Source organism: Nycticebus coucang, chromosome 1, assembly GCF_027406575.1.
Source record: "Nycticebus coucang isolate mNycCou1 chromosome 1, mNycCou1.pri, whole genome shotgun sequence".
Taxonomy (NCBI): domain Eukaryota; kingdom Metazoa; phylum Chordata; class Mammalia; order Primates; family Lorisidae; genus Nycticebus; species Nycticebus coucang.
This window is the reverse complement of record NC_069780.1, coordinates 27,713,294-27,740,893: the sequence shown is the minus strand read 5'-3', so window position 1 is coordinate 27,740,893 and position 27,600 is coordinate 27,713,294. Positions and strand designations below refer to the sequence as shown.

Sequence of the window (27,600 nt, the reverse complement as noted above, 5' to 3'; positions counted from 1 at the left end):
AGAAGACCATTTGATTCCTCAATACCAAAAATATTCTTTTAAAAAATAATATCATGTTTTACATGTGAAGCTCATGGTTATGAAAGAATTAGCCCAGTCTAGACTTTCTACCTTTGGTATGCTGAAGGATAAACTGCTCTTTGGGGACAGAGATTGTATCCTTGTGTAGTGCTTGCTGTCATTGGTTTTGCTGATCCACTATTCTGAGAGGTCGGCCTGGGAGAGACTGGGGAGAGGTCAGACTTTGGTTTGCTGAAATATTCTGTAAGAGGTATTTTTGCCTTATTTCTTCTAATAAACAATGGGGGCTTATGTTCAGCCTCTGAAATAGAAAAAAAATATCTAAATTAGACCATAATTAAAACATTGAATACAGTTTCTTCTGTGTTTTCATAGCAAATGATATACAAACCCCAAATTCATAAAAGAATATATTCCCATCTTTCTTACCACCTGATCATCTTTAATTAGTTATGTGTTCTATAACATGTAGAATATGTTCTTTTATTCCTAGAAGCAAATATGATTTTGGTAGAAATGATTTAGAGTTGGTGATAGGTAAGAGTGACAGGTAAGGGCAAAACAAGTGAGAGAAAGGAAAAAGATCTCTGGCACAGATAGACAAAATAAGAGAATAGGCAAGCAGATTAAACTTTCCAAAGGCCTACATGGTTGCACCCAAGCAGGAATAGGGATTTGAGGAGATGTAGAATATCAGTAATGGAGAGAAAGAAGCATGACTTGGAAGATTTTTATACAAAAAAATTAGCAAGTATCTAGATAATAAAATATATGGACCTTAGAGGTAAGACATAAAGTTGAATAATAGAAAACATCACTATCATTATTTGATAGTCGTAGGATGAGGATGTTGGTAGGAGAGGCCAGATACAATAGGCTATCCTTGGAGTCAGAGAGTACTCTCTAATTTCTAAAATACACTTATTGTCTGTTATCAGATAAAGCCTCTTGGGTTTGGTTAACTCCAGTGTAACTTCCTGTGGTCTAGAGTGACCCCAAGGAATTCTGAATGATTACTATATCATGCCTGGTAAGAAGGAAAGTTGTAGAAATAATAAAACAGACTTTTATTTGAAGCTTGTACATGCTACTTCATAGTTGCTGTTCTATAGCCATTATTGCTATGCCTGTCTTAAAGCTAGAATCTGTCAAATGTACAGGGATGTTTTACTACTTGGGCTATTCTGAACCAAAGTAGGACTTTCCACAATTCTTGGTTCTCCCTGGTCCAAATTGTAGACTGGGGCTGGGCCTTTGGTGGGGACACAAAACTGCTCTTTTTAAATATTTCAGTTATCTCATAGGACACCTGTTGGGACTGACTGTCATTTTACTTTTTTCTCTGGTTGACTTTGTTGCCAGTGAAATCATTTATCTCCACGACAGTTAATCTGTGAAGAAGCAAAACTCTGAGATCACTGTCCTTCTCCATTGTTAGGTCAATTCAGGGCTTCCCTTGCCACTGAATTGGCATGACCAAAACTATAGTTCCTGATACACTGTCTCCTTGCTTCAAAAGTAAATTGATGTAATATTGATCTCTATGAGAAATTCAGCAGATGCCATTTCTTAAGAGTTGAGGAGCAAATCACTATTGTATTTTTTTGTTTTTCTTTTCACAAATCCTTAAAATCTATCCCCTAAGTAGTGAGTACTGACTAGGTTCTTCATACCAACTCAGTAATTATCACAAACTGTACTTAACCTTTTGGCACTTCCTTATTCCCTTCAGATCCTTGACTTGATGCTCTAAATCAATTGGAGAAAGAAAAAAGTGAAGTTCACAAATACAGACAAGTACTTTCTATAGACTACACTGTCGTCAATAAACTTGGTATGTATGAATGTATGTTAAATAGGCTCTCCCAGTTCTTCTTTTTTAATGCATACAGAATTAAATTTACTTCCTAATGAAAAATTCTTGCCTTGAATATATATCTAACAAGTACATCATATTAATATGTTAGTCACTAAAGTAGAGAATGACCCTTACTATTTCTGATTTTATGAAAACTTTAAGGTAGAAAGAGATAAATAGCAATACAATTTTTTTCTGTCCTAATGCTTTTTTAAAGTGACATACAGTGTAACCTCTGTAAGTTGACCACTCTAGGGATTATAACAAACTGGTCAACATGCAGAAGTGGTAAACATAGAAACTAGGCCTATTGTACTGATACATACGTATGGTGCCTGTCCAATCTATGAAAATTAGGTCAACTTGAGGAAGCCGTCAATGTAGGGAGGTGGTCAACTAGGGAGGTCTTACTGTATTTATGTTTTCAAAAACATAATATTTCTCTAACTTTAAGCTTTACTCAACATTTAATTTTAAAACAAGATTTTCTCTCTCAGCTTAAATAACATCATACCACACATTATGTTCATTATGTTTGACATAAATATGTGTTTTTCTTATTACTGAAAGTATAGGGTTTAAGAGAAATTTCTTTTGAAATAATTACCCCTTCTCTTAGTAGTTATTTTTCTCTCTAGGAATATGTCAGAGAAAATCAAGTGAAGCAATTTAAATCTTGCATTGTTCTACACAAATATGTAATGCCTGTATGACAGGCATTTGACAAACATGCCATAACTACATACAATAACTATAATCATACAATTTTGTTTTCCTTAATTGCTTCTATTTTTAGTCAAACTAAAAACAAAAACCAAAAACCCTTTATTATCTTAGACTTCTAAGATAACTTCTCTTGCTTTGCCTTTAACAAAAAGACAATTTTCCTCAAAAAGAAAGATTTTTGGATAAGGAAGACATAGTTCTGGCCAAAATGTTCTAAACCATAGAATTGAGAACGACTCTCATATTACATTTATGAAAATGAAAGCAAACACACATTGTAGTCATTTACTGAATAAAGAGGAGACTTATAATATCGACATTTTTAGCCTTTTGCAAGATAAATGACGAGAGAATTCAGTCTTAGGTAACACAGGCCTTCTAGGTGGCTGTTATACCTAATTACCTGGTTGGTTGATCTTCTTTAGCTTTGGTCAGTTCCACTGATTTTTCAGGTGAATTTGGGGGTGGTGTAACTATGGGTGGCTTCTCAGTCTCTCCTGCTGGTTCCTTTGAGATGTTTCTTCTGCGAGTCAACATGTTTATCTCAGCCAGCTCAGAATGAATCAAAGCAGAGACCCACTCTTTCTCTGAGTTTAAAGAAAAAAAGGGGTGTGTAGGTGGGGCAAAAGTTGTAATTATCATGTTGGCTAGAAATAATAGTTACAAGCATGTCCAGAAAGATATACACCCAAGTATTCACTGAAATGATCTCTGTGGTAACGTTATCAATTATTCCTGTTCTTTCTCATGTTTTTTATTTTTCTTTCTGGTTCATCTGCTCTCTCTCCCAGTGGTAAGCATTTATCACTTGTGTACTTTATTAAATGTTACATTCTTTAAAAGGAAAAAGAAAAGAGAGAATAGCTAGAGACCCCTTCTTCCCAAGTACTTCTCAATTGCCTGGAAAGCTGTATTGAATTTGGGCAAGGCACTATAACCAAAATGCTGCTCCTTTTAAAACATTAGTCTGTTCCCCAGACATTGGTATCTCATAACATTGATTAGGGCAGTGATTCTCAAAGAGTGGTCCCCAGACCAGCATTATCAGCATCACATGGGAACTTGTTAGAAATGCCAATTCTCAGGTCCCACCTTGGAGGTTTTGCCTCAGTCAGTCTGAGGACCAGCTAAACTTGAGCATAGCTTCTCTGTGCCACTCATGGTTTTCCTGCTAGGGAATGGCATGTGTTTTCATGGAAAAGGACAGGAAAGGCCCACAGGAAGTTGAGAGATGACTGATGTGATGATTTTGTTGGGGGATTGGCAGAGCCATCAGCACCTGGCCTTGAAAGGCTATGCAACTGCCCTCCATACCAAAGGAAAGAAAAACCTGTGTTCCAGGTTCCCAGCGGGCCAAGGGGCTGCTCAGGGAGAACCCTGGCTGTGTGGGCTCTGAAGGAGAAGCACATACTAGCTCTCGCTGAAAATAAGGCCTCCCGTGGACACAAGTGTTTCATCTCACCCAAATGAGTTCAATTTGTGACTGGATCTGGGGGTCACTGAATGATCAACATGTATGCAGTTGAAGATGTAGGCCTGCAATAATTCCGACACACTGGGAAATAATGTTGTAATATTATTTTTGCAAATTCAAAGTAGGAAATTCGAGATGTTGGCATATTTCCAGTTTCTAAAAATAAACTGAGCTCAGCGTGTAAAAATGCTTATCTTAATCTCACCTTTTGTACTTGCATGAAGCAGCCACTGTAGCACTTCTCCCAGAGAATCAGTGTGTAAAATGTCACAGAGCTTTGCCAGGATCTGACAGAGGATATTAGAATTATGTGTGAGCAAATGAACAATCCAAGGAGTATAAAGTTTCCCTTGCCTTCTTCAGAATCTCATATTCCCAAATGTCACTCTGTATGTGATGCTCAATTAAGTGAACTAGATTATAGCTGGAGAGGCCAATTTCAAATAGCACACAGTGGAATCTTAGCAAAACAAACATTTCTATGATTAGTAATAATTCAGGTTAGGCCATGCAGTGTGTCACTCTTATTTAGTCTGTTCAGTACCAATGCCTTCGGGTTGGGGCAATTTACTTCTCTTGGGGAATTGACCCTTTCTCACTGCACCACAGCATTCTGATGAGAATCTGCCAGGCACAGAAAGAGGCAGGTCTGCCTGGCTCCTCTCCATAGGCTGGGAGGGAGGAGTGTGATCTGAGCTGGATTCATCATTGCACCTCAGTTCCTGGAACGCAGTGATTATGTGGAATATAATTCCCTTTAGGTATGCTTTAATTTCTCCTTCTTCTTCTTCTAAGACTACAATTACATGTATGTTAGACCATCCAACATATTCTCACAGGCCTATAAGCTTCTTTTTATATTTGTAAAGTCTTTTAACTTTAATTTGGGTAGTTTGTGTTGCCCTGTCTTTAACGGCACTGGCAATTTCTTCACAATGTCAAGTCTGCTAAGTACATACACTGAAATTTTGATTTCAAATGTTGTACGTTCATGAATTGCTTCATAACAGGAATACATCTTGAGAGATGTGCAGCTAGGTGATTTCATTATTGTATGAACATCATTTTAAATACATCATAGCATGTATTTACCTAAATCAAGATGGTATAGCGTAGGTTTGGTATAGCTTCTTGCTCCTAGGCTATGCACCTGTACAAAATGTTACTTCACTGAATGAATGCTATAGGCAATTTAAATACAAGGGTAAATATTTGGGTGTCTAAATATAGATTAGGTAAAAGAAAAATACCATATTATAATCTTATGGGACCACTGTTGTATGTGTGGTCTACTGGCTTCCAGAACATTATTATGTGGTGCATGGTTGTATTTCTTAATTCTGAAAGTTCTTTTTTGGTCCTCTTTTCATATGATGTCTATTTCTTTTGTGAGATTCCCCATCTGTTCACTCATTATGTCCACCTTTTCTTACAAATTCTTGAAAATATTTTAAAAAACTACTTTTATGGCCTCCCCTAGTAACTTCAACGCCTGCATCATTTTTCTGTGTGTGACTGTTGTCAACAGTTTTTTTTCTTCAGGTTATGGGTTATAGTTCCCTGTTCCTTGCATTTCTAAAAATTCTTTATTATTTGATGGAATTTATATATGCTACACTGTGGTGAGTCCATATTTTGTTTGTCTCCCCTTAAAGAGTGTTCAGTTTTGTTCTGGAAGTTAGTTGATACATTGGCCGATGACCTTGATCTGTTGAAACTTGATTTTAGGATTTGACAATCTGAGTAGCCCCTACATAAGGCTACAGTAACCTTATTCTGAAGGTATGACCTTTTGGAAGTCCAAACCGAATTCCTAGTATGTTCAGCATGTCTCTTCACTTTGGCAAATAAGAGCTCTGGCAACTCTAAGATCTGATATCTCCGATTAGCTCTCTTCAGCCAGGTCTCAGAATCTCACCCTGTGCACGTGCAGATTAATATTAGACCAAAGGCTAAGTGGGACCCTGTACAGATTCCTGGAGCTCATTCTCTGTTCATCACTCTACTCTTCAGTATCTCACTTTGCAAATTCTGGTAACCTCAGCATCCCCAACTTCTGAACTCTATTTTCTGTAGCTGGTAAACCTGCTGTTCGCTGTTTGGGTTCCAATTCTCTGTGTCATGACTGGGCATATACTCCAGGCAGAAGTCTGGGTGGAATATGGAAATTATCCCAATTGTTTTTCTTCTCTCAGTGGTCATAAATCTGTTTTTAATACCTTAAAGGAGTTTCTTTATATATTTTTCTGAATTATACATTTGTTTACAACAGGAAGTTAAGTCTTGAACCTAATCTATTATTTTAGAACCAGAGTCCCTTGCTTACCACTTTATCACCCCCAACACTCCAAATTATTTCTTCCTATTGTATTCAGAATAATGTTTTTGTGTTTTTTTTTTTTTAGAACCCTCATTTTATCGCCCTCAGTAGAATGTTGTGGTGTCATAGCTCACAGCAACCTCTAACTCCTGGGCTTAGGCGATTCTCCTGCCTCAGCCTCCTGAGTAGCTGGGACTACAGGCACCTGCCACAATGCCCAGCTATTTTTTGTTACAGTTTGGCTGGGGCTGGGTTTGAACTCACCACCCTCAGAACACGAGGCCAACGTCTTACCCACTGAGCCACAGGGCCTGCCCCAGAATGATTTTTCTAAGGTATAACCCTGATTGAGTAATTCTTGTACTTACAAAGTAATCCAGTGCCATTAAGTTGCTTGAAATTCTTTACTGGCTTCCCACAGACCTTGGGATAAAATCTGGACACCTTGATATGGCTTATAAAGTACTCCATTATCTGGCCTCTGCTTACATCCAGCCCTATCTCTTGCCACCTTCTCTCTGCACTCTCTGCATCAACCATATTAATTGCTTTAGTTCCTTGAATGAGCAGTGTTCTCACCCCTTGGCTATGAGATCTGCAGGTCCCTGGACTGGGAAAGATCTCTTCTGTACTTCTCTTTATCTTCTAATTATATCTTAATCCTTCTTTAGGTCTTTTTCTACTTGAAGACTCTCCTAGCTGCAGTCTCCTTCTATATGTTCTACAACACCTGCACAATCCCTCTCATACATCTGTGATTGAAGGAATCAATTACATCCCTACAGTGCAGCATTTTGTAGTTTGATGTTAAATATTTACAGAATACATGGATGTGACTGGCAGACTTTTGATGTCAGTAATAAAGAGACAATCATGTCTATAAATTCCAGACCTTTAGGATTCCAATCCTTAAGAGGAAGGATTAAAATAAGGTGGTAATAAATAATTTTTTCTTTTCCTTTACGTTAATAATTGTGAAACTGCATGCTCTTTCCCATACAACCCTCACAAAAATTTCTTGATTTCACAATCCATTCAGAGTTACTCCCTGGATAGAAGGAACTTGGAAAATATTCCAGATTTTTTTTTTTTTTTTGAGGCATAGTTATTCTGAGTCACTCTCACTCAGTCACTCTGGGTAGAGTGCCATAGCAACCCAGCTCATAGCAACCTCAAACTCTTGGACTTGAGCAATTTTCATGCCTCCACCTCTCAAGTAGCTGGGACTCCTGCTATGAGGTTCAGCTAGTTTTTCTATTTTTAGTAAAGACTAGGGTCTCACTCTTGCTCAGTCTGGTCTTGAACTCCTGAGCTCAGGCAATCCACCTGCCTTGGCCTCCCAGAGTGCTAGGATTACAGGTGTGAGCCACCATGCCCGGTCTCAGATTTTTTTTAAAAGGCCTGGAAGGATGGGATACCTCTGAGATGAGCTCTATTTTTAGGGCTTTTTTATATAAGCCATTTTTTTTATTAGATCTGTTTTATCATCTTATTCCATTTCTTTCATTTATTTAACAAATATTCAACAACTATTTTGTAAAATGCCATGCTCTGTGCACCTATTAATATTTTGCAAGCAAAGAGATGCTTGAAGAATCAATTGTGAACAAAGCAGATAAGATCCTTGCCTTCAAAGAGTTTACATTTCAGTGAGATTTTAGTTGTTATTGTTTGTTTGTTTTATCAATTAATGTCCAGGTTAAGTTGATATCTATAAGATGAAAGATTCTTTTGAGAGGAGGGCTCTTTAACAGATGCCAACAAAGTCAGTTGTACAGGATTATGCTGGTCTATCAATGTGCTGCCCAAGGAAACATGATAGTCTTGCTAAAACTACACTCAATTATGGTGTGTTTGAGTTGAAGCCCTTTATATTTTCTATAGTTCCATTTTGATCTTGAAGACTTTTCTTTTTAATTTTTATTCATACAACAAATACATACTTAAGAATCACTACCACTTTGTCAGGCACTGAAGATAAATCAGTTACCGGGATAGACAAGTACGAGCTTTTATATGACTTAAATTTTAGTGGGAGTGGAACCAAACAAACAAGAACATAGCACGTTATGCAAAAATTAATAAAGGGCATTAGGATAGAGACTGACTAGGTAGCTACTTTAGATTAGGTGGTCGGGGATAGTATTTCTGTTTTTTAAAACAAAACAATTTATTATAATTTGTAAATAAAAAGATAACTATTAAAATTCTTTTTTTAATTTCTGTTTTTTATTTCAGATTAATGTGACGGTACAAACAATTAGGTTACAATGTTTGCATTTGTTAGGTAGAGTCCCTCTTGTAGTTGTGTCCCACACCCAAGAGGTGTGCCATATACAAACTCATATTGTGCCTATTAAGTGGGAGCACACCCATCCGCTCCCTCCTTCCTTCTCCCTCCTCTTCCTTGCCCCCCCAACTTGAATTAAATTGAGTTTTTTCTCTTATGTGGGCATGTATTAGATCACCTACTGGTTTCATTTTAGTTTTGAGTACATTGGATACTAGCTTTACTATTCTTATGATACTTTACTAAGAAGAATGTGTTTCAACCGTATCCAGGTTAATACAAAAAAGATGTAAAGTCTCTGTCTTTTTTATGGTTGAATAGTATTCCATGATATACATATACCACAGTTTGTTAATCCATTCCTGGGTTGATAGACACTTAAGTTGTTTCCACATCTTGGCAATTGTAAATTGAGCTATGATAAACAATTTAGTGCAAATGTCCTTATAATAAAATGATTTTTTTTCTTCTGGGTAGATGCATAGTAATGGAATTGCAGGATCAAATGGAAGGTCTAATTTGAGTTCTTTGAGGATTCTCCATACTTCCTTCCAAAGAGGCTGTCAGGGAAAATATTGCTGAGTAACTGATATTTAAACTGAGACCTGAATGAGAAGGTGATCACTGAGAGGATCAAGGGGAAGAGAGTTCTTAGGGCAAAGCCCTTCATGAGAGAATGACCAAATTATAGAAAGATCAGAGTGGCCAGCGTGTTTCAGGTAAGACGGAAAGATGGTGATTCTGAAGACGGTATAATATCTGTCATTAGCCAGAATCATCAGGAAATCACATACAAACACAAGTCAAATCTGCAAATACTCTCCCTCGTATGTCTTTCCTTTTCTTCTCCATCCCAATTTTAATCATCAGCATAAATTATTATACCAATAGTGCTAATATGCTATTTATTTATTTTTGATACAGAGTCTCACCCTGTCACCCTGGATAGAGTGATGTCCTCATAGTTCACAGCAACTTCAAACTTTTGGGTTCAATTGAAAGCCTCTCTGCCTCAGATTTCCCAGTAGCTGAGACTATAGGTGCCCGCCAAAACACCTGGGTAGTTTTTCCATTTTTAGTAGAGACATGGTCTTGCTCTTACTCAGGTTGGTCTTGAACTTCTGAGCTCAAGCAAGTCACCAATTTTGGCTTCCCAGAGTACTAGAATTATAGGTATGAAACACCACACCCAGCCTATACTCTACTTTTAGAATACAGGATATCTCAAACATTGTCATACATAGGACAATGGGAAATTGTAGCAAAATGTACCTTTATTTACAAAATATACATTACTAAATTTTGTAAAATATTTACAAAATATTTTCTACTTGTGGGTCACCTTTTTCTATACACACACACACACACACACACACACACACACACACAGTCTTCTCCCTCACTCATGGTGAACACATTTCAAGATAACTGTTATTAATGCAATTTTCCCATGTATGGAGACTTTTGGAACATCTGGTGGTTCTTTGTTAAGGGATTTTTCAAAAACTGTCCTTACAAAATGCTCTGATATTTGTAATTGTAAATATAGATACCGATTACTTAAAATTGCCCCTAGAGTCCTCATTATAATATTTTGACCCTCAGTTCATAGTAGTGGGTCTTATCATGGAGCAAAGTTGAGATTACTAAAAGGATTCAAGAAAAACTTGGTGATGACAAATATTATCTTATCGTTTTATGTCATTCTCAGAAATAACTATGGCTGGAGAGAACTTTCCAGGAAACTTATGTGACATTATTACTATTAATAAAACTGAGTTTATAATCCCAGATAGAAAAGTTTGAGGAAACAGTTTTCTAAAGATCAGAAAGGAAGAAGAATGTCAGTTGGAAAAATCTCTGCTTTAAAGTAAGTGATGTAAATTTATAGACAGTGGCAAGAAGTTACGAATAGAGCTTCTCAAGTGTTATGAAAATGATAAAGAGAGACATGAAAAGAGTAGGAATGGGTTTGTTTGGCCAACACCAAGATTTTCATTATGTATAAACCAAAGGTTGTGTTTATGTAAGAGTGGTAGGATTCCAGGGGAAAGACCAGAAATGACAATAGAAGTATGCCTTAGATTTTAGGCTAAGTAGTTTTAAATCAATTTAGCCATCAGTAAGGAATTATTCATGTATTTCAAGGATGCTATGTATTTGTATGTAAGTATTTGTGTGATTTTTTTTCTTTTTATATTTTCATGCTGTTCCCATGTTACAGATTTAATAACCCTGCCTCTTACTTTAATTTCTTGATCCAGGTAGTTCGGTATGCAAACAGTGTTCGCTTTGACGTCGTTCTTGGAAGTCATCATCTCTGAAGACCCAGAACCAGCAGTAGAGGATGCCTTTGGAGCTGATGGTGACTTTTTGCCCTTAATTTCTTCCTAAATCAAAAGTATAATATAATCAATATACACTTTCATTCACTTATATTTCCTATGAAAATTAAATGTAAAATGAATGAGAAATACTGTCATTAATACGAGAGATCCATGAAAATAAAAAGAGGTTGGCTTTAACCCTTTTTTAAGCTGTATCATATATGTGCATTTGGAGACAAAACAAATAGTGCTGGATTATTAACTTCTCTGAAACACCAACATACTATCTTTTTAATATTCAGTGCATAGCTTTTATTTACATTGCAATTCCAGATAACAACCAACCCATGACCCATGAGATTTACTGTTGAATTGGAAAGACTTCTCTTTTATAATCAGGAATTGACAGCTGAGAGGTTTCATGTTTTGTCTGTGAAGAGACTACATGATGCAGACTGCTACTTCCTTACTCTACTAAGTGACAGCCTGAGAGATGATGAGTTAGAAAGGTCAACTAATTTTTTTCCATAAATTAGTTGGAAAAGGAAATAGAAAGCCTATTTTCTTGTTCTGGAAGGCAAATATACGGTTTGCAACTTGAAAAAGTGACAAGGTTATAGGAGCTTTAAGTCCAAGAAGAATTGTAGAAGCCTTAGATGTATGTCTGTTCCAGGAAAGGTTTTTGAAACTTCAGAAGTGACAACGTATAAAGAAAGATAGAAGTTAGTGGCTAAATCAGTCAACATGGGAGGGTGATGATTGGAATGGATAGATCAATATTTAGCTGTTGATGTTTAGTGAAAATCAAACTATATTATATTTAAAGACTTTTTTAAGTTTATTATGCAGACATTTTTGAAGAATTGGTAATGTAGTAAGTACTCAATATCATTAACGGGTTCTTGGAAACTGATGTTAAGCAAAACAATGCATATAAAAAAATTGTTTTTCCTCTCCTTAATGTTATAGCAAAATGACAGTGAAGGAAATAGTGCTGTTCAAGGACCTGCTGTACATCCCTTTGCTTAAAGTCAAAGTTTCCAAGAGTCCATTGATGACATTAATTGAAGACTTATGGCATATATTTTGTTCAGCTATCCTACTGAACACCAAAAATGTTGGTTAAAATTAAAAAAAGAATTTAAGTGATTATAGGCAGTCCCTGAGTTACAAACATCTGACTGACATACGACTCACACTTACAAATGGAGGCGGTTAGAAGTAATAGGTAAATGTACCTGTTTAAACTTACCTACAAATTCAACTTAAGAACAAACCTATAAATTTCTTAAAGAGTACCAGGTACCAAATTTCACTAAAGAAAAAATAGATAACCTAAATAGTCTATAGATATGAAAAAATGAAAGTGAATTTGTAGTTAACTTCAAGTCAAAGAAAACTCCAAATCTAATTTTTTTATTGAAGAATTCTACTCAATTTTTAAGGAAGAAATAATATTAATTATACATAAAGTCTTTTAGAATATTCAAGAAGAGTTCCCAACTTATTCTAGGAAGCCAGCATTATGCTGATACTAAAATCAGAAAAAGACATTATAAGAGAACTACAAACAAGTAATTCTCATGAATGTAAACATTAGAATACTAAGAAATATTTTATGAAATTTGCTGTATGAAAATTATGCATCATGTCTAAATGGGGCTTATAACAGGAATGTAAGGTCAGTTTAACATTTGAAAGTGAACCAACATAATTCACTATTATTAACAGACCAAGAAGGAAAAATCATATGATCATCTCAAATAGGTATAGAAAAAGCATTTGGCAAAATTCATCCCCCATTTCTGATAAAACTCTCAGCACACTGGAAATGGAAAGGAAGCTCCTTAGCCACGTAAAGGACATCTATGAATAAAGTAAAGTAGCATGATACTTGGTTGTGAAAGTCAAATGCTTTCCCCCTGTATCAGGTAAGAATGTTTGCTCTCATCAACTCTATTTGACATTGAGCTAGAGGTTGTAGCCATTGCAATAAGGTCCAACAGAAAGACAAATGGCATGCAGATTTGAAACTGTAATAGAAAGAAAATCAATTTGGGCTTCCTCAAAATTATAAATTTTGGTTTTTCAAAAGACACTGTTATCTCTCAGACTGGAAGAAAATATTTGCAAGCCATACATATGACAAAAGATTTATATTTAGAATATTTACAGAACTTTTACAGTGTCACAATAAAAAGGCCAATAAATCAACTTAAGAATTGTGTAAAAGATTTGAACATATGCTTCATATGCTTCCTATAAAAAGATACATGGACAGTAGGTAAGCATATAAAAGCCTCATAAGCCTTTAGGGAAATGGACATTAAAACCACAATTAAAATACCACTACATACCCAATGGATTGGTTAAAACTAAGAAGACTGACCATGGTAAATTTTGGAAGGATGTGGAAGAAAGGACACTCTCATACACTGCTGGTGGGAATACAAAATGGATCAACCATTTTGAAAAAAAATTTGCCATATCTGAAAATTTTCAATATACAGCTACTATAAGACCCAGGGATTTCACTCCTAGGTATTACCCCATGAGAAAAGCAAATATATAGAATATTATATAAAAAATTAAATTGCACATGAACTTTATGGCCACCAAGTATGTCCGTCTATACAAAGACTTGTACACAAATTTCCACATTAGCTTTGTCAAAACCTGCCTTTCGATCTTATAATTCCTTTACTAGGTTTATACCCAGAAGACCAAAAGTCACAATATAACAAAGACATCTGTACCAGAATGTTTATTGCAGCCCAATTCATAATTGCTAAGTCATGGAAGAAGCCCGAGTGCCCATCGACCCACGAATGGACTAGCAAATTGTGGTACATGTATACCATGGAATACTATGCAGCCTTAAAGAAAGATGGAGACTTTACCTCTTTCATGTTTACATGGATGAAGCTGGAACATATTCTTCTTAGCAAAGTATCTCAGGAATGGAAGAAAAAGTATCCAATGTACTCAGCCCTACTATGAAGCTAAATTATAGCTTTCACATGAAGACTATAACCCAACTATAGCACAAGACTATGGGGAAAGGGCCAAGGAAGAGGAAGGGAGGGGGGAGGTTTTGGTAGAGGGAGGGTAATGGGTGGGGCCACATCTATGGTGCATCTTAGAATGGGTACAGGTGATTGCACTAATGTACACAGCTATGATTTAACAATAAAAAAAAAAGAAAAAAAATTAGAAACAGGGCAGTTGGCAGTGTCTCTAGGAGGCTGAAGTAGAAGGATCTCTTGAGGCCAGGAGTTTGAGACCAGCCTGTGCTGAACATAGTGAAACTCCATCTCTACAGAAAACAAAAAACTTAGCTGGGCATAGTGGCAAGTGCCTGTTGTCCCAGATGTTCAGAGGCAGGAGGATCCCCTGAGCTCCAGAGTTAGAGTCGACAAGGAGCCATGATGACAGCAGTGCACTCTAGCCTAAGCAACAGAGCAAGACTCTATCTCAAAAAAAAAAAGTTTTAGAAGCAACTTAAATATCTCTCAACAGGTGAGTGGATAAACAAATTTGTAAGATAACCATACAACTAAATACTACTCAGCAGTATAAAGGAATAAACTATTGATCCACATAACAAAATGGGCAAATCTTAAAAAGCTAAGTTAGAAACCAGATTTTTTTTTTTGTCAAAGTTTTGCTTTGTCACCCTCGGTAGAGTGCCACAGCATCATATCTCACAGCAACCTCAAATTCTTGGGCTCAAGCTATCCCCTTGCCTCAGCCTTTTGAATAGCTGGGACTAGAGGCGCCCATTACAACACCTGGCTGTTTTTAGAGACTGGGTCTCGCTTTGGCTCATACTGGTCTTGAACTTCTGAGCTCAAGCAAGCCACCCACCTCAACCTCCCAAATTCTGGGATTACAGGCTTGAGCCACCACGCCCAGCCTAGAAACCATATTTTAGAAAGAGAACTCACTATCTGATTTTATTAATATAAAATCCAACAAACCCCATGCCAATTCTTAGTGACAGAGAGAAGGCACATTTTTTTTTTTTTTTTTGAGACAGAGTCTCATCATGTCGCCCTCGTTAGAGTGCTGTGGTGTCACAGCTCACAGCAACCTCAAACTATTCGGCTTAAGTGATTCTTTCCTCAGCTTCCCAAGTAGCTGGGACTATAGGTGCCGGCCACAATGCCCGCCTATTTTTTGGTTGTAGTTGTCGTTGTTTGGCAGGCCTGGGCTGGATTTGAACCCACCAGCTCTGGGGTATGCGGCTGGTGCCCTAGCCACTTGAGCTACAGGTGCCACGCCAAGAAGGCACATTTTTGCCTGTGGGAATGCCGGCATCATAAGAAGACTTTTGGGGCTGATGGATACATGCATTCTCCTGAATACAGTGGTAATTTTCTAGGCGTATGCATGTGTTTGTCAAAACTCATTGAATTGCACATTTTGAATACGTGCACCTTATATCAGTTAATTATACTTCACTACTGCTATAAAAATGTGTGAAGCATGGTGACTTTTCAGGAAAGTATATGAAGAAAAGGAGAGGCAATGATAGAAGTCAAACCAAATAAATAACTGTAAATAGTTGTTTCCTTACCTTTTTAATTACTAAGGGATTCTCATTGGAAGTTTTGAAGCACTCTTTCATTTTTCGACTGGGCTCTGAAATGAAATTGAGGAAAAATACATTTATATTAAATTGATGAATAATTTCTAGCATGTGATATACAATGTGTCAGTTGCTTAACTAGATGAGAGTATGTCTGAATTTATATTGTAGTCAACTCAGGGACCTGTTTATAAATGTTAGGAAACTTGTAGGCAAAATGGTATTGTGGTAACATAAGAAAGGCTTATTTATATTGAAAAACTAATTCAATGCCCAAGATGATGATATAAAGACATACTACAAGTGCTTTTTGCTCAGTTAAACTGATTTTAGAAGTATGTATTTCAGTATAAGATGTGTTTTTCTGCTTCCTGTCTATATAACTGTCTTTTTTTTTCATTAAAGAGAATTTGTCATTTGCTTTGTAGACAGAAAGAGATTTTTCCTGAGTTACAATTACATGGCTTATTGTTTCTTTCTTTCTTATCAGCCTCTCAATCCTATCTATTTCCTACTTGGTCTTCTAATTAAATCCTTTTACATTGCCCCAAAGTCACTTCAAGTTTGCCTAATTTTCCTTTACATTAAATTAAATATATATTCTCTGTAAACAATGCTATCTCTTTTACCAAAGCCAGAGTTATCACAAAAACCTTCAAAAAAATGAAAAGATTTTATGCATATAGCCAAAGTGACTAAATTCATGAGGTGTAGCTGAAAAAAAAAAAATAGAAAAAGGAAGTTTAAAGTTACCTCTCTTTAAGTAATGAAAACCAAGTTATGAATGATAAGTCTAATTAAATAAGTGTTCATTTGTGGGAAACAGAAACCATTCTGTTTTAAGCAAAAATGTAAATAAGAGGGGACAAGGAGTTTTTAATATTGTTGGAGCAGTGTACTATGGTCTCAATCATCCCCAGAACACCTTGGGCCTTGTCTCCAAGGGAGGCACAGTCTTTGTGACCGTCAGGAAGAAGGGAGTTAGCCACTAGCACTTCTGTGGCTGTTGCAGTATCCATAAGGCTCAAGCTCAGGCAGTGGAATGCTTCTGAGATCAGAAAGCCATCACGTCTGCTGACTTTGCTTCATAAATCCAGAACTTGAACACTGAGATCTTATAGGAGAAAAACTCCTATCTCCAGTCATGCTTGATAAGAGAAAGCCACCAAAAGGTGACGGCCCCATGTCTGCCATCTTCCTAGATTCTAATTCTTATTTTCCCTCAATGGCTGTTTCTTGCAAATGTAGTTTTTAAGTTTCTAGGTTCTGCAGTATAAAGAAGGTACACCAGAAGGAAGGTGGAATAAGTGGGCTTTGGCTCTTAAATGCTGACAGAAGGGAAGGAAGAAGGAATCTTGAAAGGATGAACCGAGTTAGGTGAGAAGAGCTTAGAACGGTATCTGTCACATAGTAAGCACTCTATAAATGATCACTCTTCTTGGGCGGCGCCTGTGGCTCAGTCGGTAGGGCGCCGGCCCCATATACTGAGGGTGACAGGTTCAAACCCGGCCCCGGCCAAACTGCAACCAAAAAAAAAAAAAATAGCCGGGCGTTGTAGCGGGCGCCTGTAGTCCCAGCTACTCGGGAGGCTGAGGCAAGAGAATTGCTTAAGCCCAGGAGTTGGAGGTTGCTGTGAGCTGTGTGAGGCCACGGCACTCTACCCAGGGCCATAAAGTGAGACTTGGTCTCTACCAAAAAAAAAAAAAATAGCTGAATAGTATTCCATGGTATACATATACCACAGCTTGTTAATCCATTCCTGGGTTGGTGGGCATTTAGGCTGTTTCCACATTTTGGCAATTGTAAATTGAGCTGCAATAAACAGTTTAGTACAAGTGTCCTTATGATAAAAGGATTTTATTTGTTCCCGTTTGTTTTTTTACTTCAAAATAAGATATGTGCAGTGTGCACAGGAATTTGTTCATAGTTCTTTTTTTTTTTTTTTTTTGTATAGACAGAGTCTCACTTTATGGCCCTCGGTAGAGTGCCGTGGCCTCACACAGCTCACAGCAACCTCCAACTCCTGGGCCTAAGCGATTCTCTTGCCTCAGCCTCCCGAGTAGCTGGGATTACAGGTGCCCGCCACAACGCCCGGCTATTTTTTGGTTGCAGTTCGGCCGGGGCGGGTTTGAACCTGCCACCCTCGGTATATGGGGCTGGCGCCTTACCGACTGAGCCACAGGCGCCGCCCCATAGTTCTTTTTTTAAACTATAGTCCAGCCCTCTTGGAGACTTTACATCCTTCGTATTAACCTGGATGGAAGTGGAAGACATTATTCTTAGTAAAGCATCACAAGAATGGAGAAGCATGAATCCTATGTACTCAATTTTGATATGAGGACAATTAATGACAATTAAGGTTATGGGGGGGGGAAGAAAAGCAGAAAGAGGGATGGAGGGAGGGGGTGAGGCCTTGGTGTGTGTCACACTTTATGGGGGCAAGACATGATTGCAAGAGGGACTTTACCTAACAATTGCAATCAGTGTAACCTGGCTTATTGTACCCTCAATGAATTCCCCAACAATAAAAAAAAAAAGATCACTCTTCTTATTATACTGTCTTTAGAAAGATATTATACTATCCATTTACCACATTGTACTATAATAATTTTCACACACCCTAAAAGTTTTAAAAATAACATGTAATTGTATAGGGTAGGAGACAGGGAAGAATTGACTATAATTTGTACCATGCAGAATTTTTTTTCTATTTGACCTTGCCCTTTGAATAATGTCACACTTTGCTTTTGATCATTTCCTTTTCCCTTCAATTTGGTAAAGATTAATTAATTGATTGCGTTGTTTACTAAGGACTAGGCACTGGGGTGGATCATGGGGAGAGATGAAGTATGGGAAAAACACTGAAGGCAACACCACCAGGGCCCAACCTGAAGGAGATGACAGTCTGGTGAGGAAAACGTCAACATGCAACTCCATCCTTATCGCATTTTCTAGACTCATTTTTTGCCTGGCATAGTTCCCCTAGCAGTGTTAGCTGAACATTCACTTCTGGTGTCTCTAAAGCTAGTTTTATAGATGTTAGAGACCAAAACCAAGCCAAATAGGCACACAATTAATAATAGTAGTAATAACATTTTTAATATTATTGTGCTACTGAATTGAAGTTAGAAGAGTGAAATTTTTTTCTAATGAATAACCAATTTCACAGTGAAGAAATTTTATAACTTAAAAAGTCTCACCATACCTATTTTAGCAATCATATCAATTTTTCTTCCCAATTTTTTGCAGGAGGCATAAGAATTTATCAGTTGTATAGGACTCACCAGAATGAGGCCGTAGGGGCGTTTTGACAATGGTTGAAGCTGGCGACACTCCTCTGACAGAGCTCTGTGAGTCTGGAGTGCTAGGTGGGCAACTGCATTTGGCACATGTTGTCTTACCCTCCTTGGAGTGGCAAAGCTGGCCACCACCGTGCAATGTCCACAACATATTCTCATCATCATTCACAGTACAGATGGGAGTGTTATTCAAACCTAGGTGAGGCAGGATAAAAAAAGATCAATTTCCCAGCCAAATATTGTTAACTGCATGGAAAATGTTGGACTTCAAATTGAATGAACCAAGGCTAGGTGAACATTCTTGGACAGTATAGCCTATTTTGTTTGCAATATATGCTTACTTACACTGTCCTGCCATTTTGTCAGCCTTGGGAACCTGGCCCACGTCTTTGATCTTGGTCTGGGAGTCAGGTGGACTAGATCTGCCTTTATCCCACACCAATCTCTCACTTGCAAAGTCTTCATAATGACTAAGAGTGTTGGTGCTAGCCCTCTTTATGAATATCAAATGTGAATTTTTGAAAGCATCCAGAATGACTCATCATAGCAAGGTTTTCTAAAAGGTGCACTGGCTGATCTTTTGTGCTGGCGGAAGGTAAAAAGCTGCTGATGGGAGGGATGGGAGAGAAAATAAGATTGTGAGGGAAGAAGGAAGGAGAACATGGTCCAAAAGAACCTCCTTCCTCATGTCAGCAACTTGACATCCTCTAACAGCCATTCGTTTTTGGCTTGAATATTGAATTTAGTTCAAATATTACATTCTAAACAGATTTTCCTCTCAGTAGCAATGCTAAGACATGTGGAATTGGATAGCTTAGGCAGAGGAGTTGCACAGGGCAGCGCTTCCTGTTAATCAGTGAGTTAAAGAGATTTTAAGAGATGGCTGCTTTGTCTCCTAAGAATTCGCCAGGCAAATTTCTAGATTGTATTTTTCACACTTGCTCATTCTTCAAACCTCCATGTAGTACCACTAGTCCATCCCCTTAACTGTGTGCTCAGATGGAATCAAAAAGGTCTTTGCTGACAACCCCATCTGAAATACACCCATCCCTCTGTGTCCCCTCTGTTTTCCCCAAGCATTTGTCATGTATCTGTCTGCACATTGCTTGCTGAGCTGCTCTAAGATATGAGTTTCGTGAGGACGTCGTCTGTGTCATTTGCTGCTTTCTTTCCAGTACCTAGAACAGCGCCCTGCAGAAAGTAGGTGCTCTATGATTATTTGTTGAATAAATGAATAACATTCAAATTAAAGCTTTCATTTGACCGACACTTAGAACTTTACTGATAGTAACTGGTTCTAAATAGAAATGAGAATAAAATTCTTGGAGACCATATCACATCATTTTATCTTAAACATCTATTTTAGTGACTAGTCCAAGTGCATAGTGAAAAATTGCCTGTGAACTGAAATATAAAAGGCCTTAACACGTACCAAGTCAATGGAAAAACGATTTTCTCTGCAACCTACTTTAATTAGTTAAACACGTATGTATGTAGTCATGTGTGTGTATGTATGTATGGGGGAGGTGTGTGTTGGAGGACTTTCAGGACAAAAAAAAAACACCTTTTCTCCATCCCTATTTTTTTCCTTTTCGTTTTTCTTATCCAGCCACACATATATTTATATTTATATGTCACTACAGAAGTTTTGAGACAGTCTGTGTCATGGTCTATTATTTCACTTCCAAGAAACCCAATGGACAGCATCTTTTCTGAGTCAACCATGCCAGTTTCAACTTGCTCAGCTTATTGGTGTTGCTGAGAGGTTGTCTGTCTGTGAAGATTTTACATTTCTTGACTTTTGTGTATCTCAAAACTTTCATAATGATCCACATATATATATCTCAGGTGAAACATAAATCATATGAAAGAATTCAGATTCCATCTATCTAAGAGTTAGGAAGGAACTACAAAAAGCATGTGAAGGGTCAAGAGGAATCACATTAAGGTGGCTTCAAAGTCAAACGGGATAATCAGGGAAATATAGAATTCAATCCAGCAACAGAGAAGGTTAGCTACAATCCTGATGAGGGGTTTCATTAATTTCCTTGCACATATAGAAGGATGAGGTAATCAAGTCTTGGGCTCAAGAAAGATCAGCTCTTCCTATAGGGCAACAAATTTCGGTTACTGTAGTGATTATAAAGAGGGGTTCATCTTGTCTGACAGTGCCAGGTGAAGTCTCAGCTCTCACAGCCCTGCCTCATTCTCTGATTTATATGCAATCTCAGTTTGATGAGAAAGTAACTATTTTTGTGTGTCGAGAATAATTCTTTTCTAAGAGGCTGAGTATCATTTAACACTGGGATGGTTTAGAATTAAAAAGCAATGATTAAATGGGAAAAATACATACTATTCCTATTCATGGGGTAAGTTTATTAAAAATCAATGCATATATGTATTTAAAATATAGATGATTAGCTAATTTGTAGTAATAGAATGGAATTGCCATTTAAAATATATATAAGAAAATGCTTTTACATTTTTTATTGTAAGTAGAAAACTATGAGAATATTATTAAGTTGGTATGCAGTAAAGAAACATTTAAATAACATTTCTCTATAATTATAATATATTAATTTATTGGAGTGATCTACAACTTAGTGAGAATTTGCTTGTTCTGAATGTGAAGCATGCAAAAATAAATCAAATATATTTAAAGAATAATTGCCGGGGCAGAGCCTGTGGCTCAAAGAGTAGGGTGCTAGCCCCATATACCGGGGGTGGGGGTGGGGGTGGGGGGGAGGGTGTGTGGGTGGGTTCAAACTCCATCCAGCCAAAAACTGGAAAAAAATGGTTGTTCTTCTCTTAAAAAAGAAAAAAAGAATAATTGCCATTTAAAGTTTCAAAGATATTTAACTAAGTTTGTAAACGGGACAAAATGTTAATCAAAGACATACCCCTTGAAGTTATTTTTAAAATTTACTAGATTTATAAAGAAAACAAAAAGATCTGAAATTGACATTTTTCTATTAAGTTGAGCATATATTTTTATGTCAACATATGACTCTGAGCAAGGCTTTGTGATAGGCATTGGAAGAGATTTGAAAACATAAAAATCAGCCTCTTGCCAGTTTTATAGTATATTGTTAAGAATAAGATAATTTGAAGCAGAGTGTGAAATAAAATACATAAGAGGTATATATCAAGAAATTTTAAGTATTTAAAGCCAGAAAAAATTTCTACTATATTCAGTTTACTAATATATGTTCTTCATAGGGGAAAAAGCAGTTTTAGTTAAGTGTGTGTGTGTTTTCTCTTATGTGTGTTGTGAAAAACTGTGACTCCAGACATGGTTAAGATGATGGTTTATAAGGCTGTCTATGGCTTTTTTATGGTGACATCTCTTTGCTTTTCCTTGGCCTTCATTTCACTAATCCTCTTAGGAACTTGGTTTTGCAGGTCACCTCGCCCTTGTCCTTGAACCTTATTTTCTCTACTGGTTCTCTCCCGGCTGCTGAGCTGGGCTCTCCTCTTGCTCTATTTCCGAATTCAAGCTTCAGTCTCTGCTCCTCTGTTTGTCCTGGCCCATCCTCTTCCCTTCCCACATAGACGACTGACTCAACCTTTTAACTGAGCCCCCATTCCCTAGTAAGGCCCTACTTCTCCTCCACTTTCCTCTTCCATTTTCTGCAACACAGCTAGAGTAATATTTTAAATGAAATCGCTTGCTCCAGGACACACAACTACTAAATGGCTTGGATAGAATATAAATTCTGTTTAAAATCTACCCGTGGTTCTACAGTTTTATCTGGAGGTAATATAAACACCTTTCTTTCCTTCCCGAAGAATGTATCTAGCACCTCCCCTGTGGTGGCGACACCTCAGGAAACTGAGATAAGTGGTGAACAAAGCAGATAAACTCCCTACATTCCTGGACTCACAGTTTAGTGGAGGAGGTCTGATATTATTCACATCATCATGAAAATAAATATTCATTCATGAGCTGCAAACATGGCTATAGAGCGCACTGTGGTATGTCCACCCCTATCTTGGTCTCACCTTCAGCTCGGAGGAGCTCAGCTGTCCAGCTGCCCTGTGGGTCAGCTACTTACAGCCCATGCTGAGTCTCTCTTTGGGAATTGCTTTCAGCTGAAGGAAGCTCTCATGCACAGTGAGAGCTTGACCAATGAATGGTGGGTGGGAATTACAAAGGCACTGCAGTAGGCCTGTCCCAGCTCCACTGCTCCTTCTGGGGTTGGCTGAGCCCTCTATCACATCTGCATGGCTGTTCAACTTCTCCTGCCCAATTCTCCTGCTCTCTCTTATCATGGTGTTCCCCAAATCACTCCACAATAAAAGCTTCTTCACACAATCTCCACTTTGAGGACCTGATGATCTAAGACAATTGTTCTGAAAAATATAGGGACCAGGAGGAAATGCCATAAGGAAATATAATTTAGATCAAGGATATAGAGCCTAGAAAGTCTCTCTGTAGTGATGTTTAAACCAATACCTGAAAAATGAGAAACAGCAAATAATGGGGGGATTTTGTAGTTAGAGAGAAGTGTATATGTGAAAATCCAGAGGTAGGAAAGGATTTGTTCTATGTTGGAGGAACGTAGGCAAGCCCAGTGTGGCATAATGCGGGCAGGAGTTAATACCAGATGAGTCATAGAGACAGGCAGTGGCCACATTAAAGGGAACATTTCAGCCTATGTCGAGATACAGGACATTATCCTAAACGGGAAGCTTCTGAAGGATTTTGAGCAGGATATTTAAACAGTCTCATTTATATTTTAATATGATCTTTCTGGTTATTCCATGGGGAATGGACTTGACAAGGGCAGGAATGAAAGAAGAGAAGCTCGGAGGCTGAAAATTGCGGAAGCAGTAGTCAGAGCAAGAGGTAACAGTGGCCTGGAATGGATTTGCCACCCCAGCCACAGAGAGAAGAGGCTTCATTTACAAAACACTATCTAGAACAAGACCAAGGAAGGTATTGCGAGGGGAAGAAAAGAGACAGAGGAGTTAAAGGAGAACTTAAAATTTATAGTCCCATTTATTTGTTAGGGAGACCACGCTTTTGAGGGGAGACCACGCTTTTGAGGGGAGACCATGAGTCCATTTTCATGGAGCAAAGCTCCAGGTGCCACGAGGAATTCCATGCCTCAAAGGTAGGCAGTTGAATATATAGATCTAAACTTTAGAAGAGGTGTCTGAGACTAAGGAAAATATTTGAAAGCATTTGGCCTATAGATGGTATTTGAAACTTGTGAATGAATGTATTTGCCTAGGGTCCTAGAATGGATTAAACAGAGAAAACAGCCAAGGACTGAGCTGTAAGCGATTCCAACATTTACTGAAGAACCGGAACATTTACTAAAGAAAACAGAGCTGGAGGGAGAAGCCGCAGAGGTAGAAAAAATAAAAAATAGGAACATACTCATGTGGTGTTATGATAGCTGAATTAAAAATGTGAAAGAAAGAGAGAAGAAGGGTGAGAGGGAGGACAGAAGGAGTGTTTGGCTGTGTCAAATGTTTCCAAGACGTCAAGACGAGGATTAAACGGTGTCTGTAGTGGACATTTGTCAGTTCTGCCCAGTATCTGTTTCTGTCTTTCATTTACTAACAGTGCCCAGACCTTTTGTTTTATCTCCCTCATCTTGTCTACCACTCCAGAGCCCAGGCAGCCTCGAGCTCTGGAGAAGACTGAACCTTTTCCCCGTGCCATGGTGACTGGTTATCTGAGCTATGGCCTCCTGATCTGGGCATATCACCCCCCTGTCCACAGAGATTTTCTCAGTGACAGCATGTGGCCTGATGCGTGCTGCTGAAAGGTGAGGAGAGTTTTGTTAGAATCTGGAGAGAAGCCAGTATGTCATGCAGATGTGAGGCTAGAAACTGATGTAGCCATGTCGGCTGTAAGATGAGGAAGGCAGAGAGAAGAGAGAAAAGAAAGAGGCTGTTGATGACACCAGTAGGTCATCAGATCAGACTTGAAGCCCACCTCACTGCCAGACTTTCCAGTCACCTGAGCCAATAGACCGTCTTTGTTGCACAAACCAGGTTGATTTATTTTTCTGTTACATATAACCACAAGCATTCTTACTTGTATGTTCATTGGATTTGTCAAAATGAAGGATTTGACGATTTTTACAGAGTGGTGGGTCAAAAGGCTAGGCTATGGTGGGGTGAGAAGTAGCTCAGGGATCAGGAAGTAAAAATCACAGTGGGGACATCTCTTTTGATTATGAAGGAAGGTAAATTTCTCAGCAGCATAGATAGAGCCTTTCTAGATCTGGCTCTCTCCACTTTTGCACCCCCCGTTTCCCATTCATTGTCCCTCTGCTCCTCCCCACATGCTCCATGATAGGAGTGTGGATCTTTTCCTGCTTAGTGTCCTAATAGTCTGTGCTGTGTGGCCACTTGCTGTCCTTTTGCCTCCCTTATTCATATACTAGCCATGCGCAGGTACTGTTGTCTTATTGTCCTTCCTCCCAGTGTGCGGCCAGCCAGGCAGTCCAGCCCCCGAGGCCTGGCTCTTTCCTATACTTTCACAGCAAATAATTGTTGAATGGATGGATGGATAAGTATCCTCAATAAAAGGATACTTGATATCTTTCCTTCAAATATCAATTTTATGTTGGTGACTCCCAAAGGTACATCTATATTCTTGACTTCCCATTTGAGACCCAGACCCAGATTTCTGCTGGTGGGCAGGCCATTTCCATTTGGATGCCTGGTGTGACTGCAGCGCAGTGAGGGTGCCACTGAATGGATTTCATTGTCTCACTGGAATGTGAGCTCCGTGAGGGTAGGGATGTTTCTTCTTCCCCATTCCATCTCCCATGTCTAGAACAGGGGCTGAGATGTATTAGATATCAAATGAACATCTACTGAATGGAATGACTTCACCTTCTCCTCCTGGCTTTCCTGTGTCATCAAAAGCAATACGTTTTTTTTTTAGTCATGGTAACTAAAGGCGGGATGGGAGTGAAAGGTATGTTCTTCTTGGATTTTTTTTCCTCTTTTTCACATTTTATACTAATAAGTTACTGGGACCTTTTAATTTTTTCTCTACACACTCTCTCGGCAAACAATAGTCTGCTCTTGCTGCTCCCTTGCCAGCAGCGTAACAGGGATGCTTGCCCTCCTGTCTGCACAGATGCCGCAGCCTCTTAATTCTCTTCTCTCTCCCCAGCTCTACCGTTTCTCCAACAAAAATGGTGGCTCATTTTAATCATGAAAGTGGTTTTTAATCTCACTTTTTTGGGATCATCTCAGGAATATGACATGTTCCATCTTTTGGAGCTCACTTTGGCAGAGGTAACAGTACTCTCTTAAGAATAAGAATCTCAGGGGTAGGTATGAGGATCTATTTTGAGTATCAAACAAATACCGCAACAGTTCTGCTTGTTTTCCATATACTTCATAACTTTAAGAAATTTACCTCTCCAACATTTGTACCTTTCCCTCTTTTCATTGTTATTTTCTCAATAACCCAAAATATGTGTAAAAAAAAAAAAAGTATGTATTTTTTGTTCTTTGATCCAAACTAAATTGAATTGCCTCTCCTGGAAGGGAGAAACTGTCATTAATTTCCAAGAAGTCTATTATATAAAGTTAAAGTGAAAGGAAGGAAGCGAGGGAGGGAAGATGAAAAAGAGAGAGAGAGGAAGGAAGGAAGGAAGGAAGGAAGGAAGGAAGGAAGGAAGGAAGGAAGGAAGGAAGGAAGGAAGGAAGGAAGGAAGGAAGGAAGGAAGGAAGGAAGGAAGGAAGGAAGGAAGGAAGGAAGGAAGGAAGGAAGGGAGGAAAGGAGGGAAGGAGAAAGAAAAGAAAGAAAGAGAGAAAGAAAGAAGGAAGGAAGGAAGGAAAAAGAAAAGAAAAGAAAGAAAGAAAAGGAGAAAAGGAAAGAAAGGAAGAGAAGAAAGAAAGAGGAGAGAACACAGACAGGGCATGAGGCCTCTGCTCTAACTCCCATGTTGGTGCCTGGGCCCAATACTCAATGCCCATGCCTTACAGGTGGTTAAATATTTTTAATGGCAGCTTTATGTTTATCCTCCAGAATCATCAAGCATCACAAGAAACACATTCTGGGACCTTAAGTCACCTTACCTTTGATGTGGCAGACTCTTCTGGGATGAGGGGTGTGCCTGACTAGAAAAGAGCCTCTATTTCTAGCCATGATATGGCTGCCTTTGACCTCAAACTGGGGGACAGGTGTCGAAGATTTGGAGTTCATGTCCAAGTGTGTTGGTTTCTTCCTCTCCACTGCTGCCATTGAAGTTTTTAAGGTCTAACTTGATTAAGGTCACTTCCAAATGTGCTCAGACCCTGAAATCACAGAATGATTATAATTCTCACAAGAGTTTTTAGACATTTTCTTATACATTTTTGACATTTTCTCCATCTTCTTTGTTTGAACTGCATTGTTTCTCATGTCTAAGTAATGTGAGACTAATTTGCTTTCAGATTCAATTTCTGTAAACATTAAAAATAGTATAGGCATAAACATTTTCCTTAGAAAAATTAAAGTAATTGTGAAAACGTAAAATATATGCTCTTTTTCACAGTATTTAAGGTTATTTTGTTAGCTTAACATAAAAAAAATTACATGATTATAACAGTTTTTATATAGTAAATTAAAACGATGGCTTTGAATACAACACCCACAAGTGTTCTTTACACTAAATTAACTTTAAATGAAAAGCTTTTACATTTTACTTTTAAAAGACCACTATCTTGGGCAGC

At 38.1% G+C, this 27,600-nt stretch overlaps 1 protein-coding gene across 1 annotated transcript; it reads right to left on the bottom strand.

The window, feature by feature from the left end:
- Positions 1–107: 107 nt before the first annotated feature.
- On the bottom strand, positions 108–27,130 carry C1H4orf17 (chromosome 1 C4orf17 homolog). The gene is made up of 8 exons (XM_053597294.1): positions 26,965–27,130; positions 18,892–19,101; positions 15,596–15,660; positions 10,936–11,079; positions 4,285–4,366; positions 3,009–3,192; positions 1,727–1,770; positions 108–322 (listed from the first exon to the last, which is right to left on the bottom strand). Exons 1-8 carry the CDS (start codon positions 27,128–27,130, stop codon positions 108–110), a joined length of 1,110 nt encoding a protein of 369 aa, XP_053453269.1.
- Between the last annotated feature and the right edge of the window lie 470 nt (positions 27,131–27,600).

Coding starts and splice junctions, on each gene's coding strand:
- C1H4orf17 (XM_053597294.1), bottom strand. CDS start 27,130: ATGGCAGCAGTGGAGAGGAAGAAACCAACACACTTGGACATGAACTCC. Junction 15,661..18,891: donor GCCCCTACGGCCTCATTCTG/GTGAGTCCTATA, acceptor ATTTCATTTCAG/AGCCCAGTCGAAAAATGAAA. Junction 1,771..3,008: donor AAAGAAGATCAACCAACCAG/GTAATTAGGTAT, acceptor CAATTGATTTAG/AGCATCAAGTCAAGGATCTG.